The sequence below is a fragment of the Gossypium arboreum genome, chromosome 8, assembly GCF_025698485.1.
Source record: "Gossypium arboreum isolate Shixiya-1 chromosome 8, ASM2569848v2, whole genome shotgun sequence".
Classification (NCBI taxonomy): Eukaryota; Viridiplantae; Streptophyta; class Magnoliopsida; order Malvales; family Malvaceae; genus Gossypium; species Gossypium arboreum.
In genome coordinates, this window is record NC_069077.1 from 125465855 (window position 1) to 125486806 (window position 20952).

The window sequence follows — 20952 nt, forward strand, 5'->3', positions numbered from 1 at the left end:
ATAGTTTAATCATTTTGGTTACTCCCATTAAAATCACAAATGATAAGCTGACATGATAGTCAAAAAATTTGTATAATAACAAATTTAGTTCTCTACTTTTACAAACTATATCAATTTAGTCATAATTTTAAAAAGTTAACCTTTAAAATTTATAAATGATTTCAATTTGATCCTAATTCTTAAAGATTCAAAGAAATATATAAAAACACATAAATATTTTTAAAAATATATTAATATTAAATAAAATAAAAATTTCTCCTCTTCTCTCTCCCCCTCACCCCACCACAGTCTCTTCCAAATAAGTGCCAGCTTGTAATCCCCCTTGACCGTTTAACATCCCTTCTTTAACTCGATTTGGATGTACACCTCTAGTTTTCGCCACCGTGAGGTTATAGATTGGTTCATTGAAAGAAAATTGTAGCCATCAAGCAATGGTTATTAGTCTCGCCTAAAACAAATAAAAAATCATCGTCCCTTCCATGGTGGTGGGAGTGAGGGAGGGGGATTTTATTTAATATTAATATAATATTATATCTATTTCATATTAATATATTTTAAACTTGCTATTATATTAAAATTTTAAGATATAAGATCAAACTGAAATTATTTATAAATTTTAAAAGTTAATTTTTAAAATGACTAAATTGATATAATATGTAGATATTAAAGACTAAATTTGTTATTATAAAAATTTGGTGGTTTTAATGAAGTAAATTTACCCATGGTTATACAGATTACTTTTAAGAATAAGAAAAAAAAAACATAAAGCAGGGGAGGAAGGCCAAAACATTACTTTGAAGGGACAACTTAAAAATTAGATACGGGTAATCAGAAAATGATTCCGTCTCTTTTAGGAAAATTAGATCTACTAATCATTGGATGACAAGTTTTCAAAACCAATACTCAATATGTTGAAGAATAAGACATTATATTTTAATATTTATTACACAAAGGCACAAAATTTTACAGTTCTATCCATAAAATAAATGGTAAAAGGAATCTTTTGCTTTTGACATATTTTATTGTATTTTTGTAGCATGTAATTTGCCAATTCACCTTTCTCATTCAGCTTGAAGACCCTTCAAACTGATCTCGAAGCATTTCGTACTTCTTAAGCTCTGCCATGGAAAGGGATGGTGAAAGCTCTCTCAATACCTACACATTAACCATTCGTTAAGGGGTTAGATGCTTAGCCATAAAACACAAAAAGACAAGTGTCCATACGAGATAATTGCGCATAGACAGTAATGAATCATTATAATTTAAATATCAAATTGAAATGCATGCAGAATCATTTAGATATGGCCATCCACTGATTAGTCTATAATTATACTTGTTTATGCTTCTTTTGGTAGAGAGTTGGATTGGAGGTTGAATGGTTGGGCTTGTGAGTTGAACTGGAGCTGCAGGGCTTCCTGCAAGACGTAGGTGACTTAGGGCGGCATTGGAGCTTTTACTCCAAGACGCTCTCCGATGCTTAAGTTGGCAAAATGTGTATTGCAATGGTATATTGTATTGTTCTCCTATGCCACTTGGAGAACAAAGTGGCTTTCAGCCTCCGACATACTAAATTATTTACTTGTCTTCACCATTACATAACACCCTTTGCTCATTTAAAAATCGGAGAACATTCCAAAACACAAGCTCCTACATCCCCCAGATTACCTTCATCTTGCAAGAAGCCCAGCAGCTCCAACTCTCTATCAAAAGAAGTATTAACATATTTCATCACATTGAAAGAAATTTTAGCTGATAACCATGGAATTGCACCTTATACTACTTTAACCACATCTATTCATAGTTATTATCTCTTTCTTTTTTTTCTTTACTAGCTTTTTGCTATTTACTTGTGATTCAAAATCCAAATTCTTATACATGTTTTCACACCAAAGTCCCTTAATCAGCTAAGAATAGTTTCATACCTTCACAAAATCATCATATTCTACAACAATGGAGTCAGCTTGATCCATGGAAGATGAATCTGGACTCAACACCTACACAAAAAGAACAGGTATAAGCAATGAAGAGACAGTTTTCTTGGCTGTGCTTGTAGTAACTAATACATGGTAAAAATTATCAAAGTACATTGCCCTGCGATTGAAGATATGAAACATTCACAGCAATTCTGCGGTGCAAAAAGCTTGTTTTTTACTCACCTTACGCTTTGCAGCATGAAACCAAGCATCTGCACACAAGGCATACATATCTGCACCAGTAAAGTTTGGTGGGCATCTCTTTGCAATTGAGTAGAGGGATATATCTTCGTGCAATCTAAACTTTCTGGTAAGTGCTTTAAGAACTCTGGACCAAGAATGGAATTGACCATAAAAAAAAAAAAGAAAAGAAAACAAATCAAATTAAAAAATTGGAAGAGCATACATTCATGAATGGGAGAGAAGGTTCAGAGATATGAACTAACCGCTCTCTGTAAGATGCATCAGAGTTAACTCCAACGTATAGCAGTTTGTCAAATCTACCAGGCCTTAGAAGAGCTGGGTCAATAAGATCTGGCCTGTTGCTTGCTCCTATAATAAATAGGTCCTGGGAAAGATAAACAAGGATCAGTTTCATTTCTATTTGAACCAAAAAAGTAAAAAAATAGAGTATTTTCATAAAAAGAAGCATAAATAACCTGGGTAGAATCATTAAGGCCATCAATCTCTGCAAGCATCTAGCAACAAGAGAAAGTTGTCACGATTAGTTACAAGTGAAACCAAAGAGATCTGATAAATCAATGCAATAGCAAGAGGGTCAATAAAAACCTGAGAGACCACTCTGTCCATAACACCCCCAGAATCTCCAGAAGCACCTCGAGCAGGAGCAAGCGAATCGAGTTCATCAAAGAAGATGACACATGGCCGTGCTGATCTGGCCTGCAAAACTTAAAATATCATAACAATGAAAGCCCTTTTACCAATGAAAGGAATTATATAATCAAGACAATTTTATTTTTGTTTACCTTCTGGAAAATGTCTCGAACATTCTTCTCTGACTCTCCTATGTACATGTTAATTAGTTCAGGCCCTTTTACACTAAGGAAATTTAAGGAACACTCAGTTGCCACAGCTTTTGCCAACAAAGTCTGACATTTACAGCAGAAACAATAAGAACAGGAAACGAAAAGCTACAGAATATATTTTAATATATGTACATCTGGAAGGCTAAGAATAATTTGGTAATCCATCATAACGTACTTTCCCTGTTCCTGGAGGACCATAAAGAAGGACACCAGAGCGCTTGCGCAAGCCAGATGAAAATAAATCCTTATGCAGGAGAGGTAACTGAAGAGTTAAAAGATAACAGTAAGTAAAAGAGTTCAGAGTAGCAGGCTTCAAATCACAGAAAATTTTAAAGAAAAATAGACTACATACAAGCAAAAACTGGATAGAAACCTGTTTGATGGGACCAAATAATGAGCAATATTGAAACCAAATAACCAATCTTAATATCCTTTACTGGGCACTAGACAGATGGCCAACATACTAAAACATCGTCTCCCATAGCAAGATTTACAAAGTTTCTGCTGTAACCTTTATTAGATAAGTTCCTAATCAACAAACACCTAAGATCCCTTTTTTGTGCCCATGAAAAAAAATGATGGGGGTTCAAATTATTCAAAAATGGTAAGAAAATATATATCCCAGACCAGCATAACCTATTGTTGGAGAAAGGCATCAAAGATACAGACAAGCCAACCTGAACAGTGTCCAAAATTGATTTCTTCACATCCTCCAGTCCACCAACATCTTCCCATTTCACATTAGGAACCTGCAAAAAATAAATCAACACTTCAACGATCTGCTCTACATTCAGAAATTGAAAGAATCATCCACTCCATAGTCCAGCGAAAATACTGAAATACATAAATTTTGAAAAGGCCAGTTGCCAATTACTTAATATTATGTTCTAAATCTGATTTGAACAAGTTACCTTTGGAGCACCTAATGCAGATGCAGTCCTCTTCTTTGATCGCTCCAATGCTTTCTCCAAGTCATCTTTTCCCCTTAAGCGAGCCATAGTATTGCTTGATGTATCCTGCACTGCTTTAACTCCAACAGAATCATCTGATTGTGATGATTCTGCTTTGCCAGTTTGAAAATTGCTCTTGGAGATTAAGTTAGCACCAGTATCAGCAACTAAAGCACACAAATCACGAGGCATGAACCCAGAAGTCTGCCCCACTATGTCCTTCACAAAATCCTCTAAGCGAGTCTGCAACCAACCACATCAAACAAAAAATTTAAAAAAGAGAGCTTCTAGCACATCTGGAGGTCTTATTTATGTATAAAATAATTCTAAAATATATATTTAAGTTGAAATTATTCCCAATTGGATAAATTGAACAGGTGACATCCTTATCAGCCTCTATATAAAATTGAATGTTGGATTCAGTTATGGTGTAAATATTACATGAGTTATACAAAGCATTAAAATTTTCCCTGCTTAGATTCAATTTACTTAAGAAATTTAGCCAAAGTTATAAACATATATAGGAGATGAAATATTTTCCCTTTACTTACATCAGAAAGAAGTTCAGAAACACCTTGCAGTGACTGTGACAACATTTCAGCCCTTTGCTCTTCAGTCAAGGGACCCATGCTTACTTCATGGCTGAAACAACGCCGAATAGCTGGTGGCAGACCTTCAGAACTGTCAGCAGCTGCAACCAACAGCACCTGGTGCCTACCCACATTTCCACTGTCCTTTACAGCCTGCACCAACGGCATATAAGTGATAAGTTCAAAGCATCATCATTTTAAGTTCTTGAAAGTAAATAGAAAATAAACACCTCAAAATGAATTTTCAGCTTATTGATTTCAATTAGTTAGTTGAAGTTCACTAGATACAATAGATCAATATGACACTTGTCAAAGTTCAAAAGAATCCCTTGTCGGTTAAGAAACGATAAATCAGGACTCATGAAAACACACAACATACATGGGGAAACGCTTTGGATAGATAGCAAAGTAAATCTAAAGGTTTCATCAATAATGACAAACCACGCAACCAGAAACCAATTGATGTAAATGAAAACATGCCTGGAAATCTAATCAACTAAAAGATACTGCCAACAAGTTGGCTCTTACAAATTCTCCGTTTGACATGTCTTCCGCATTGCCGTCTTCATCACTAGCAGCTGGCTCAGTAAACTTTCTGATGACTGATGCAAATTCAGAGGAAAGTCCAATTTGGTCACTTGGCAAACCTTCATGGGAGGTAAAATTCCGAAACACATCAAAATGGCGTAGAAGAAGTATTGTTGGTGAGTATCTGCCACCAAATAGATAGAGTGAGCCCATAGAAAGGCTAAGGAACAACGATATCAGGTGCTTTCATTTTGCATGATATCTGTCATCATATAAGCATCGAGTCTGAAAGAAGCAAAATCGCTCAGTTACCTTGATTGAATTGTCAGAGAAGCTGCTTTATCACAGAGACATGTATAGATGCAAAATTAGACACTCTAACATAGGACCTCTACCAAAAGGTGCAACAACTGAACTTTCGAAAATCTCGAAAAATTTCCAACTATAGAAACCAAAAAAACTACTTAATAAAATCAGAACAATTATTGGCAATTGGGCATGTTTCAGCAAGTCAGCTGCTTCACCTTTGCGAACTGTTGAAAGCTTGAGTCAAAGCAGCAGAGGTCTTCTTCTCAGAAGAGGCTGTTAGGTCGTGGCAGCTATATTCAACTACATGTAGACCCAGTCGCTTAGAAACATATCTAACAACAGTCCTCTTCCCACACCCTGCAATAAATACTTGATCAGGACTCAGCTACACTATACATAAACAAACATATATATAATCAAATAAATCCTCCTCCCTGTGATCAATCTGCATAACAACTTATTGATGTTCTTAGGAATTGAATAATGAAAAACAGTAACAAGTTTGGCAAGCGTAATTTTCCAGTGCTAGAGAGAATGACCACAAAGTTGTGCCATAAATCAAAGATATCATTTTGACATACAATTATTTTCATCAACTAAGGAAGTAGCTCAGTTTAGAAGATAACAAGGGATCAGAATAGCATCCCACCTGGCAGACCATGTAGTAGAACAGAAACTCTAAATTTCAAAGATAGTGGGGATGGGCATAGAGGTGGTGTGAGAATAGAGGCTAAAATCTTGACCGTGTCCCCTTGCAGAGGCGCAACACTTTTTGAACCAGAAATTAACAAATCAGGGGGAACAGCAGATGGCACACTCCCTCCAAGAACTAGAGCAGTCTGAGTACGATTTACTCGAAGAATGGCTTCATCTGATGGCTCCACAGCAACAACCTGAAGACAAGAATTACCATCTGATGACAGCCTGGCACATTGTTACACTAATTACATATACTGTTACACTGGTAGTAACTAATATATACACAAACTATTACCTTAAAATAGATGATATCATCACTCTGATTTTGCAATCTTGAGCAGCAAGGAATGCAAATGGCTGAATTGCAATTCCAATTTAGGAAAACGCTGAAAACATCTCCCCTTGTTAAATATCTATCCATTTTAAAGTACTTGTGTAAGGCAGAATCAATCATTTCTTGGCGATCATCGGCTTCAATAGAAGAAATTCCTCTTAAAGATTCCAGGGAACTGCATTCTGGTATCTTAACAAAGGAAACCCTTAAGTGTGATGCATACTTTGGCGGGCCCCCCAAAGGTTCCAACCATAAACTGATATCAGTGTCTCCCCTGCATGCCTTATCATCCGCATTAGCTTCAAAGAGGGATGCTAAAGTCTCCGTTCCTTTATAGACAAGAGATCTCAAGCATGATATGTGTAGGTTGAGGTTAAAAGCTAACAGAGGAGATACATAGGCAACATCACTGTCCAAGGATACAGAACCAGTAGAAGGATAACTGTATGAGGGAAAGACAAGCATTACATGCGGAGGATCTGAAAGGGATTCTTTTCTTAGAGACATGTGAACGTGAGTATTTGGAGAATCTAAAACAACAATCTGAGCAACTCTTTGTATCTTTGCCTCCAAGTTTCTAACAAGCATCTAAAAGAAGCGTAAAAAGAGGGAGGAAAAAAAGCTGAGGTCAGTCATTATAACATTATTAAGAACAAGGCTTCTTTCTTTGCAATGATTTTCATCATAAATATTACATCATCACTGTACATTAACTCCATTTTCTACTATTAGTCAAGTTCAAGATTCAGAGTTCGATTTTGAAACAAGAGAAATCCCAAACGCAAAATAAAAATTCACTTTGTGAACCATGATAATTAGAATACACCAAAAAGAGTGCAGATTTCTTTTTCCTTTTTCCCTTGCAACGTTTTCCTAGCGACCAAACAGAGCTTAAACGAGCAGTAAAAGAAAAAGTTTAATATGATAGACAGAGAACAAATTCTAGTAAGCCTACGCAACAAGGGCAGATATTCAATTAAGCTAAAGGTTCCGAAATTTTAGTTTTTTCCTGAAAATTTTAAGCAATCAAAACAGAAACTTAAACTCACCAGCGAGCCAGAAGTCATGGATAGTCTCTTCAATGTAGAAGTAGAGAGCCCTATCAAAGCAGAATCGTCAAGTGAAGCTAACTTTGGATCCGAAATACCATTTTTGTCCTTCGAAACCCTTAGAATCCCCGCCTTCAAACGCAAACCGTCACCGGAAAGGTTAGCTGGACCTGCTTCATTGAGTCGCGTGGAACTTAGTACCGAGTTGACGAGAATTTTGGTGGAAGAGAGCACAAGCGGCTTCCTTCTTCCCACCATCACGAAACCGCCGCCAAAACCTCGAAGTCGATTCAATTATAGGAATTAATTATATATGGAGAAATGGGGTTTTTTACTAAAATAAATTAAAAAAATATATTTATTGTCTGCCCAATTATATACAAAAATGAAGTGTTTTATTCATTCGCGCTTATTTGATAGGCACGAATAATTATTTTATATTATTTTTTTTTGTTTTTTTAAATAAAATATTATTATTTTTATTTTTATTAAAATATTTAAATATATATACGAGTAAAAATACAGTTTAACGGGTCAAAATACGAGTAAAAAAGAATCGTGCCTATTGAATAGGCGCGATAATCGCACTTGGTAGGTAGGCTCAAATGGGCAGCCTGAACAATAAACCCAGCTGCCCGAACAGTCCCTCACTGCAGCCTCTGCATGCATACATGCATGCCCCCCAAGCTCCACAGACCAGCAGCTATCTGCCCATGTTGCTGATTAGTCCCTTCAATGGGAAGAAAAAGTTGCAAATGGGGGACCTTATAAGTATGGTCCCCCAAACCCCATCCACACCGAAAGAGAGAAAAAAAAAAGAGAGAAAGGAGAAGAAAAAAAAGAAGAAGAAAGAAAGAAAAATGTAATATATTTTTAGTAAATAATTTTGTTTATAATTTAAAGAGTTTAATTAAGATATTGTGATTTTTTTGTTATTAATTATTAATTATAAAATATTTATGTTTAGTGTTTATAGTTTTGGATTAATATTTTGTATCAATGTATTTTTTTTGTTTTTATGATTATTTTAAAATTAATTTGTTAGTAATTTAGGATTATGTTAAAAAATTTGTGTTTGTAATTATTTTAAAATTAATTTATTAGTAAATTAGGATTAAGTTATAAATTGTTGTGTTTAGTTTAGTATTTGGTGATTAAACATATAAGTTTATAAAAAAATAAAAATCATTTCATCTTGAAAATGAATTTAAACAAATGATGTTTAAGGTCATTTAAAATTCTTAATTTATTACTAAGTATTGGTATGTTATTATTTGATTTTAGGCCAAACAATGAAAATTCATATTTAGCCTAAGCAGATGTGGATGCTTACTTACTCTATCTTGCAAATATTATTTAAAAATACTCTGTTAAGATATCATATAAAATGTAACTAAGTCGAAAAGCGTAAATCTAAACTAGGCTCAAAGTAAATCAAGCTATTTGATCCGTAAACATCTTTAAAATTGAAATCTTTAATTTTATCTTTATGTACATATTTGATACAAAATATATTCAAGATTTTATATATTTTAAAAATCATATTTTCATATAATATTTGAATATGTATTAGATTACATATTAAATCAAAATTTATAGATTAAATTATACATTTTAAGATTTATCTCAAATCCTGCTACAAAATCTAGAATATTGATATTGTATTCACCAATTATAGGAACATAACAAATACTTCATTTATATGTCGCCTAATTAAAAACCTCTAAATTTATAAAATTATCATTTGATTTAAGGATTTGAGAATTACTGGTATTAGAAAAAGTTATAAAATATTAATTCAAATCACTATTATATATAATTAATTTTCATGTGTTTGATTTTTCAATACAATATTTGAAAAAGTTATAAAGTATTTGTTATGCAGTGTAATTTTATTTTATTTTTCATTTATTTGACAATTTTATTGATTTATTAAAATATTGATTAAATTTGTTGTTATTTTTATAGGTTGTTTATTTGAAAGAAACTAATCGGTATGTTTCTATTTCTATTTTTATTTTTTAATTGTATGTTTTTATGTTTATATAGTTTATATTAATTTTAATTATATTATTATTGTAATCTAACATAATCTTTTTTATTGTAGGTAAATTATGGGAAATTATTAGATATTTTCGTGTTTTGTTTCGAAATTTGAAATAATTTATTATATTTTTGAAACAAATTAAATGAATTCATTGTTTTAATTGCAGATTTGCAGCAAATGGGTTCTCTGATTAATAATAATAATCACATATCAAGTACTATTAATGAGATGGTAATAAATTTTTTATTTGATACTCATGTTATTTGTGGAATTAAATTATATTGTATTAACTATTTTGCTAATTTAATAATGTCAGGGCTAGTACCGCGTATTGAGGGGCCGTGTTAATAGTGTAGGGTTTCTGCCAGATGAACGCCTAATACCATACTTGGAATTAGCCGGGTTCGTATCAGCGGCATTGATCCAGACTTTTGATCTACGATACAACTTGATTTCCGCTTTAGTCGAGCGATGGCGTCCAGAGACCCACACGTTTCATTTTCCATGCGGGGAGTGTACCATCACTCTAGAGGATGTTGCACTACAGCTTGGGCTTCCCATCGATGGGAATGTGGTCACGGGCGTAAGTTTGATCTCTAGGCCGGCTACCCTTTGCTATGAATTACTTGGTCACTCGCCAAGTGAAGGGAAATTTACCGGTTTGAGGTTTTCATGGCTAAAGGCAAATTTTGAGCATTTGTCGAGTACTGCCAATGAAAGGGAGGTGATGCAGGCCGCTCGATCTTATATTATGCACCTTATAGGGGGTGTACTCATGCCGGATGCAAACGACAGTATGGTTCACTTGATGTACTTACCCCTATTATCCAATTTGCATAACACCCGTTCATACAGTTGGGGATCTGCAGTGTTAGCCATGCTGTATCGCGAACTTTGTCGGACGACAGATCCTTCTACGATGGACATAGGCGGATGCCTCATACTGCTACAGTTGTGGGCACTTTACCGGATGCCATTCTTGGCATCCATTAGTCATCAATCATATATATTTCCACTCATTCATAGGTGATGAATTTTTACTCGTTATAATAATTAGTTGACTTTTTTTTCGAATTATATTGTTCTAACGATTTCTTTTCCTTAGATGGAGCACTAATCCGGGTATCGGAAGGTCATACACGGTTTCGATATACCGTCTGATGATTGAGAATCATGCTGGAGAGGGGGTAAGTTTTTCCAATATAAACTTAGTTTTATTATTTTATCTCACTCGACCCGTATTAATATAAAAATGTTATTAACTGTGCAGTTCGTTTGGATGCCGTATTCATTCGCTCCGTAAATTATGGTCATTATTCCTCATCCGCCACGTCCACTCAAACCTATGGTGCATTAGCGCACCTGTTATCAATTTTCATATAGTGGAGTGGTATCATGGCGATCGAGTACTCCGACAGTTCGGTTGCATACAGTATATGTAACACCCCCTAACCCCAAACCGTCGTCGGAACGAGGTTATGAGGCATTACCGGACATATCAGACAACTTACGAATAATTTACAATTAATATAACTTTCATAGTATAATATAATAATTAAGTCACTATCTTGGACTCTTGAAGTTCAACACGTATTAAAAGAAGAACGGAACTTGTTCGCGTATTCCAAATTTTTTTATTTTTTTATAAAAATTTCGGCAGCATTTCTGTTTATTTTTACTTAACCCTCCTGCAAATTCAAACCAAAACAACCAACACCAATATTTCACATTCATATAACTAATATTTATATCATTAACAAAATTTTAACTTAATTACTATCATAGCATCATTCAAAATTGATTAAAAACTTCATTCATTTAATAACTTAATGTTCTTGTATCAAAATATCATGTACTTTTCTTACTATTTCATTTAACCATCTAAATCTTATAATTCATCCTTCACTACTCAAAACAATATACATATTCAGGTGACTAAACAACACCTATGTACATGCCACTTTACCCAAAAGAAAATATACATCACCAAGTTTGTGTTGAGTCGGGATTGTTCGGATGTTTGAGTTTAATACTTGACTTCTACTAACTCGCATGACGGAGACAACCGTCACCGAGTATGAATATACTCAGTGGTATTACTATAAATCAAGACTATTTAATATTAATAAATTACAAACATCAACCATAAATTTTATAATTATTTAAACTACTTTTATATATATTTATTTTACTTCATAAAATCTTAAATTCATAATTCATTTTTCTCATACTAACTCAATTCACCATTTAGTTCATACATTCTTTCTCGTACTTTTCAATAGTACTAAAACAAATAATCTCATTTTCAAAATTTCATTTCAATTATTTACCCTATTAACAAAGCTCGGACTATGATAGATACGCGGATTTCCACCCAAACACACCAGAATATCCAGCCCAAACACACCCGGAATATTGTAAATCCTCCATAACACACAGGTATAATATATCCTCCCAAACACACCAATAAGGCATTAAATGCCTATTCGGATAAACCGAAGTATATAATAACAGAAACATCTTCTCGGCCGAACTACAATCTCTTCATCACATCACAAATCCAATGGTATGCCATTTGTATCGAATCTAGTCTGACAAGTTAATAGGGTATTATTTTACTTTTTCTAATTTCAATTTCACATACGTACCTCAAGTCTTATTTACCATACATAACAATTAAAATTTCAGCAATCAATAATAATTAAAATTCGAATTATAGTAATACACACCGTAATTCTCCCGTTTTAGTCCTCGATGACTTTCTCCTTTCCTTTCGATGCTGATGCTTCAGGTTTTTTGTTGGCTACGAAAATAATAATTTATAATCATCAATACAACATGATTCAATTTAATTCATGAGCCTAAACATGCAAATTTAACCATTTTTAATGTATATATATAATTTCACCATTAAGCTGTCTACTTGAGTCATTGTTACTAAATTATTTATATCTTGAGCTACGAAACTCCAAATTAATATCCGTAAATTTTCCTTAAAACTAGACTCTTATATATTCTAACCATAAAATTTCCAGAATTTTTGGTCTAGCCATTTAGTACAGTTTATTCATTAAATACTCCCCTGTTATTTCATTTGACAGTTCTAACCTCTCTCTACTAAAAATAAATTATCTCATTGTACAGAACTCAAATAAGGTTCTTGTTTATTTATTTTGAAACTAGATTCATTAAGGAGTTCACATATATAAATTACACTCCATAATAATTTTTGTACAATTTTTAATGATTTTCCAAAATTAAAACAGGGCATCTCGAAATCACCCCGAACCAGTATTACAAAACTTCAAATATCTCTTGATTCATCAATTAATTGCTTACACTGTTTCTACTATAAGAAACTAGACTCAATAAGTTTTAATTCCATATTTTGTTCATCCTCTAGTTCAATTTATAAAATTTTTAGTGAATTTTCAAAATCAGACCATTGCCACTTCCCAAAACTGTTTTGATGTAAAATGTTAATAACCAAATTTATAACACCAATTCACACCTTATTCCTATTCAAATTTAATTTAAACTCAAATTTAACTATTAAATTTTCAACATATTTTATTAATTCTGAATTTTCCTCAATTTAGTCCCTAAAACACAAAACTTATAGCTTACTTTGCAATTCAATCCTTATTTCTTTTCTAACTTGAATTCCTATCAATTTAACCCCTAATTCATCTTTTTATTCAACATGAACAATATTTAGAAATCTAATAACTTTCAAAATATCAACTTAATTTCATCAAAACTTTGTTCTAAAGCTTTTAAAACATCAAAATTAAGTAAAAAGGGCTAAATTGACTTACCTATTAAACTTCCAAGCTTTAAAATCCCTATTTCCCCTATTTCCTTTCTTTCCTTTCTTTTTCTCCTTCTTTCTCCCCTGTTTCGTTTCTTCTCTGTTTCTTTTGTTATGTTTCTTTAATTCTTTTATGTTATATTTTATATTTAATTAATTTAATAAATATCTATTTTAATAACAAATACTAATATTACAATTGGATACATATTTAATTTTACATTTGTACCAATAATTTTATTACAATTGTCATTATTTAATTTGTTTCTTAAACAAAAATCTCATAATTTAATAATTTAATTATTTAATTAACAAATATCTTTTACTTAAATTATAAGTAATTTAGTATTTAAATTACAAATGTACCAATACAATTCTTACACATGTGTATTTTATTACCATACAATTGTCTTCTATTTAATTTATTTACAATATATTATTAATTAAATAATCATAATAATTTAATATAAAACTATAATAATAATCATTATAATATATATATATAATTTAATATATAAAACCTAAATAAAATCTTTGATTTTATTTCAATATGCAGCCTCAATTTATGTAAATGGCTTAATTGCCATTTTGATCCTTTTATTTTCTATTACTTTAGAATTAAACTTTTACCTCTTTTTCAATTTAGTTCTTTTTGCTAATTATTCTAAATTAAGCTAATTTCACCTAATTAAATCCTAATTAGACACACCACTAGGCTCATAAATATTTTTTTTTAATAATTATTTTTGAACTTATTTCACTAAGACGGAGGCCCTATACTCACTTTTCCTAAGTGCTGTGAATTTCAGTCATTACAAGATATCCCTAATAATTGCCAAGACAATTGGGGATATCCATGGGATGAGCAAGAGGGGGGGCGTATGGAAATAATTGGGGAGAAGTGCATGAAGAATATATTACGATGTGGAACAGCCGATTAGGAAGGGTACCTCAGATGGATTGTGCTTTGGATCTACAGCCCTCGTTAGAGTACATACAGTGGTACTGTGAGATAGGGAAACCTTTTTTATTTGGTGGGCGGTCGATGGTAGTCCCTCCGCATACGACACGAATTGGGCAACCATTTTCAAATTCGTATCTCGCACTAGAGACAGAGCCGAAACTACACTCTGGAGATAGTTCTTATCATCCAGATTTAGGGGGCAATGACTATTTCCCAGGCTCGTCAGGCCACGAATATCATTCAGAGTTTGATATCTTTAGCCCACTACCACATCAGCATTCCAATCATCCTGACTCATATCCACCTTAGTGCTCCGCTCCTTCCGGCCCGTATCCACCACCGTACTCCACTCCTCCTGGCCCGTATCAATCGCAGTACTCCACTCCTTCCAGCTCAAGTTCATCGATGGCGCCTGAGACATATGATTTTTCATCTATGTTTCGCACACCCCCACATACGGATGAAGAGAATGTTAATCGTCATAATCGCCCACAACGTGAACGTCGAGCTCCACAAAAACATACCCCTAGAACGACACCATCAAACCATCAATTTTAGGGGGTTTTGTAATATAAATAACATAATATTTATTTATGTAATGAATATTTTGGCATTTTAATTAACAATTTAATTTTTTTTGCAATTTAAACAGTTAACTTTGTATTTATGTAATGACTTTTTTGTCATTTTATTTATCAATTTTATGGTTTTTTATTTATTATTTAAATAAATAAACTTTATACTAACTATGTAAGTCAAATTAGATTAACTGCAACAAATTGTTGACAAATTTGTGATTCAATCCTTTTAACATGTCGTGAAACTACATCTCAATTTCTACCTGATTGCGACGATTGTCCAACATGGTAGTTTCGGAGTGGGCATTTACTTCGATTATGACCGGCTTATCTGCATACGCCACACAGCTTTCCGTCGGATTTATCCCTAATGTCCATTTCGTTATGGATTCTGGATGATTGTGGACGACCTTTCGGGTTCCTACGTAACCCTTTATCTGGAACAAGCTCGAAGGTCGTCGGAGGTACCTCCCAAGTAGATAGGTCAGGAAGCACGGGGAACTCGTTCTCCCATACACGTAACGTGCGTCCGAGGGTGTACACTTCATCGATAAAATGTTCTCCATTGAGTGAGACTTTAGCACAAGCTGCCACAACATGTGCACATGGATAATGAAGTGTTTGAAACCTCCTGCAATCGCATCGTCTATTTCGAAGATTAACTCGGTAGGATCTAGGTGGTATACCGGGTCGACGACTGATAGTCTCAGTAACTCGAAACGTTTCATTACATCGCGAATATACTTCTACAGTCATTGACCTCGCCATCCGACGGTTTGCAGCAATTGCATCCCTGACATCTTCTACAAACACGTGTCCCGTCTCCATTTGGTTCACTTGTTGTTGACCTATTCTTGGCATTAAGGTAGCCAACCTGTAGAATGTAGCTGAGAATACAGATGAAATTAGAAGATGTCGTGTTTTTAACAACACAGCATTGATCCCCTCTACCAAGTTTGTGGTCATTTGACCATAACGAAAGCCCTCGTCAAAACTTTGAGTCCATTGCCATGGCTCCATAGTACCCAACCATTGTCGGAAAGATGTGTTTGTTTGACCCTCCATGTCACTCTCAAGTCGAGTAATTCTTTGGCGAAAAATGTGTGGCTCCAACTCGTGCGCTGTATATGTATTAAGAAAAGATAAGTTACAACACTGCCCTAAAACATTAAAACTTATATTGAAAAGATAAAGTAATCATTTACCCATTCTCACAACTTGTCTCTTCTAGTCTGCATTCTTATAATCTCTCTGGAAGTTAGCCACGATGTGCCGGATGCAGTAAACGGATCTCCATGGCACACCGGAACGCCTAATGGCGGCAATTAATCCTTTCCCTCTATCAGAGATGATGCAAATATTATCGTTGCTAATAACATACCTCTGCAGGTTGGTAAGGAAGAATTCCCACGATTTCAAGTTCTTCTTATCGACGATGGCAAATGCTATCGGAAGTAGGTTCCTGTTACTGTCTTGAGCAATCGCAAGAAGTAGGATCTGTGTATATTTTCCATATAGCCAGGTCCCATCTACTTGCACAAATGGTTTGCAGTGGGGAAATGCACGCACACATGGATCAAACGTCCAGAACATTCGATGAAAAATTCTTTTTCCCGATTGTAGTTGGTCATCCAGGCCGTAATAAGGTCGTGTCTGCAACTCAATGACAGTCCCTGGCACGTACTCCCTCATAGCGGCTATCCATCCTCAGAACTCATTATACGATGCATCAAATCTCGTACAATTGTTCCATTGCCATTTGTTTAGCTATCCATGCCTTTTGGTATGATACTCGATACTGGAATCGTGCCTACATTTCTAATCAAGATCAAACTTTAATGGTAGGCATGTCTTTCACCATTGGCATGATGCACGTACAGATAGTTTTGGAATCAAGTTTTCGATGATCTTCTGTCATACGTGTTGAAGTGCATGTATGAGGCCCAACAAATTTTCGTATCTCCCACATCTGCGACTTCTGGATAAATGCAGCTCGTATCCGCCAATTGCAGTCTTCCGTCGACCTCCAACACTCTCCAATGTATAATGTCGGTTTAGACGTTACAACTTTATAGTCTACTGATATATTCATGCTATACTGCTTAATGGAAAAAACACATTCTTCCTTACTTTCGAATTTTTGACCCACGAACAACTCCTCAGGATCAGAATATACAGCTATCCGGTGAGCAGGTAGTATTTCAGGGTGCTCCGGAAACTCAACTGCGTGCGTCGCATCGGGGTCTATCTGAGACATGTGTATCCCAGGATTATTGTGTATCGCAATATGACGAATCTGGTTCCCAAATGAAGACGCGTTAACGTTTCTATCATCATTCACGCCTTCGTCGTCAATATCATCTGGGACCTCGTCTACATCGGGATCACTCTCACTATCGACTTCGTGATCAGAAGGATCACTACTATGGCATATATCATCACCAACCACATCAGTCTCGGGTGCATCATTAAGATCAATGTCGATCCCGTGTATAGTTGATTGGCTATCAACGTACGATATCGGAACCACCATACACGGCTCTTGAGCTCTATCTTCTTCACCTAATGAAGTGGGATCTTTAGTTGCCTATATACCAGCTAACTCAGCAAATAACTGAATCAGTGCATTTTGGTTGCTTCGAGTCCCACAATAAAGAGTGACCATTGTCTCCACGTCTTCATCGTCTACGACTTCCATTTCGGTGAATTTTATGGGATCCGTCGAAACTGGAAACTTGTAGAAAAGTTTCGACATCCTTCTCCCACAACGTTTATAAATTTTTTCACTAATTTTTTCCTTCATATCATCAAACGATATATTTTTACTAAATCTCATTGCTACTTGTTTGCGACATTCAAATATACATCCCACGGTTGTTGTCAAAATTTCTCCATAAAAAATAAACACATACGAAAAATTGATTCTCCATCTTCAATACTAGATCTGTTAAAAATTTTTCAAAATTTTCAAAACAGTTTCGAATAGAAAAAAAAAATACATAAAATTTTTAATGCAAATATTTTCATTCATAAGCTAACAAAATTAATAACCTAACAAAATAACTTTCAAATAATAAAATTACTAACAAAACTTTACATTCTATTTACAAAAAAAAAATACTAAAATACCTTATCCTCCTCCTTGTTTTCTTCTCCTTTCTTTTTTTTCTTCTCCCTATCTTCTTCTTTACGTTCAACTTGCTATGCTAAATTTTGTTAATATGTTCATTTGATTTTCGGGAGTATATATAGGGGAAAAGTTAAGCATGTGTGGGCCCCACCACAACCATTTGCGCCTCTGAGGTAGGCACATTCATTTGCGCCTCTGAGAAAGGCTCGATTAGTCGCGCCTCTCAAGTAGGCGCAACCTGTATTCGTATTTATACGCGGGTCATACTAACCCAAAAATAAAAAAAATAGTATTTTATTTAAAAAAACAAAAAAAAATTAATATAAAATAATCATTTGCGCCTGTCAGATAGGCGCGAATGAAAAAAACACCCCATTATTCGTATATAATTGGGCTGACAACCTATTTTGATAAATAATTTTTTTAAAATTTATTTTAGTAAAAAACCCGAGAAATGGGGAAGTTGAGGCAGCCATGACGTAGATGTCTGGTTCTGTTCCAGTTGGATGAGATTCTTTGGAGAACGCAAATCGATGGAAACCTGTTTCCTTCTTGCAAGTTGGACCGATATCGTTCGAGTCGTTGACGCCATTTATTAAGCCGTTTCAATGAAACGTCAAGCTTTAAAGTTAAAAGTTTGGTCCACACTCATAAGCCCGGCTAATTAGCCCAATTATTCCCAATAAATGTTGGGTTAGAAAGCCCGTCCTCAACTTTGGACCGAAGCCTAAAGCTGTTTATGGATGTTCAAAGTAACTTTGTCCACTTGCTAATGTCACGTGAGCAAACTGTGCGCGAAAAATTCAGTTCTAAATTACTTATGTTAGAATTTAAAAAAAGCTCAGGTTAACTATAATTAAAGTGATTAAATTATTAGTAAATTTATGTTTTGATTATTTAACTTAAAAAATTATAAAATGATTATTGAACTATTTAAAATTTTTCATTTAAATTACTGAACTGTTAAAATTATTGTTGTATAACGCTCTTTGTTTGCACTGCACCTACCCAAAGTCCTCATTTTCCTTCTCTTTTACAATTTAGATTTTTTTTCCTATAAATAGCTTTGAACATCACGTATCTGCGAATAAAAATCTAAACAACTTTATTCTTCGATCTTCGACATTAATCGTTAAATTGATTTAGATCTAGGGTTTTTTTTTTACTCATCGATGGGTATTGATCTATCGTACCAATCGTCGAATTATCACTTAAAGCTAGCTAGCCAAATTTTTTTATTAAAAAAAAACCTTAACAACCTAATGACTTAAGTAAAAACACCCGAATAGTTCAATGATTTAAGTGAAAACTTTTAAATAGTTTAGTAACCATTCTGTAACTTTTTAAGTTAAGTGACAAAAACATAAACTTGCTAATTAATAATTTAGTAACCTTGGATGTAGTTTACCCAAAAAAATTTCTAAGGAATTTAAACTAAAAGGCTACTAAGGTTTAAAAAAAAGTTAAACATTTGAGAAAAGTTAGAATAAATGCTTTTAGGTGCATTTGGTTCGCCGAATATTAGATTACATTTCGTAGTAGGATTATGAGAACATAGATTATAGGTGGAATATAAGATTACGTAAACGTAAATTTTACTAAATTGTCTTTGTTATAAAAATTTTCTTTTAAAATTGAACATTTTTAGTTTTAAATTTTTCATAAAATTATAATAACTTAATAAATTCATTTTTATTACATCTTGATTTTATTATATGAATTCAATTGAAGAACTATTATATCTAATTATGATAGTTCATTATACGGTTTATACTTGTTTATTTTAGGAATTTGATTTGCTTTTAATAAGAAAAGAAAAGTGGAACTAAAATTCATAATATAAATTGGGTTTTTAAGCAATTTGAGTTTTTTTCAATTGTTAATGTTTGTGTTTTGTTTGATAATGTAAGCTATTATAGCCGTATTTGTAAATTTTTATACAAGAAAAGAATGGGGCTTTTATTTCTTGAAAAAAATCACCATACAAAAGATTAATCAGACAATTCATAAAAGAAAAAGATTAATCAAACAAATTCAAGTTCGAGGTTTAGCCTAACATCAAAATTTAAAATTTATAAAAAAAATCATTTTCCTAGAGCATTCAACAAACAAATTTTTTTGTTTAAAAAATAATAATAACAAACCTCTAACAATCAATGCAATAAACCACAAAGTAGTATGAAGACGAAGGATAATTTTGTTTTAAATTGTAGATTCTGTTCAAAATATTAGATAACCTAAGAAAGAGGTCGTAATGATATTACATCCTATATTACGACAACTCGACACTGTTTAGGAATTTGAGATTATGGAATGGCCAAAATGTTAAGAATCCAAACACTATAATATCATTTCGGAATGTAACATTACATGTTGTAATGTAAGATTCAATCAATCAGATGCCTTCTTAGCGTATTTGATTACCAAATGATGTACGATAAACGTGAGGCTTGAAAAAACCTTTATTTATAGTTGAGTCTCATCTAAACACTTATATAGATTGAATTACAATGATAATTAGGGTTTAAATCTATTACAACTTGGAGTTTTAAGAAATTTAAACTCTATTCATTTATCTTTTAAATTTCAAGTTAATTTGGTAAACTACAAAATATAGAGTATTTAATAGGCCATCAGGCTTTAGGTTGATGGATTTGTTTGCATCTTGGTCATTAAAAGTTGTTTGTGGGTCGTAATATTTTTCCCTATCTCTTCTAGTTGGGTGCCTTCGAAATGGAATTGCTCAATTTGATCCTAGAATTGCCAATAAACCTCAGCTAGTTCCTAACTTGCTTCGTTGTGGAGTAGTCCCTTTCATTAGATAAATTGCTTCAATCTATAATTCAATCATTGTTCAATTCAACAAGCCAGATCATGTTGCACATCTTGATCTTATAATGCTATACTTATACTAATGTTTGAGGTGTCTTACCTCGGTTTAGAT

The 20952-nt window shown here is 33.5% G+C and overlaps 1 protein-coding gene across 1 annotated transcript; it reads right to left on the bottom strand.

The window, feature by feature from the left end:
- Positions 1-848: 848 nt before the first annotated feature.
- LOC108460929 (peroxisome biogenesis protein 6) lies at positions 849-7880 on the bottom strand. The gene is made up of 16 exons (XM_017760636.2): positions 7479-7880; positions 6391-7017; positions 6046-6289; positions 5612-5753; positions 5088-5271; positions 4521-4712; positions 3931-4212; positions 3697-3768; positions 3195-3281; positions 2960-3082; positions 2763-2873; positions 2633-2671; positions 2420-2541; positions 2157-2301; positions 1923-1994; positions 849-1155 (listed from the first exon to the last, which is right to left on the bottom strand). Exons 1-16 carry the CDS (start codon positions 7734-7736, stop codon positions 1066-1068), a joined length of 2790 nt encoding a protein of 929 aa, XP_017616125.1. The 5' UTR covers positions 7737-7880; the 3' UTR covers positions 849-1065.
- Between the last annotated feature and the right edge of the window lie 13072 nt (positions 7881-20952).

Excerpts from the sequence above, each read along its gene's own strand:
- LOC108460929 (XM_017760636.2), bottom strand. The coding sequence starts at position 7,736 with ATGGTGGGAAGAAGGAAGCCGCTTGTGCTCTCTTCCACCAAAATTCTC. Across the intron at positions 7,018-7,478 it reads CCATGACTTCTGGCTCGCTG|ATGCTTGTTAGAAACTTGGA; the intron begins GTGAGTTTAAGT and ends CGCTTCTTTTAG. Across the intron at positions 3,282-3,696 it reads CAATTTTGGACACTGTTCAG|TTACCTCTCCTGCATAAGGA; the intron begins GTTGGCTTGTCT and ends TTAACTCTTCAG.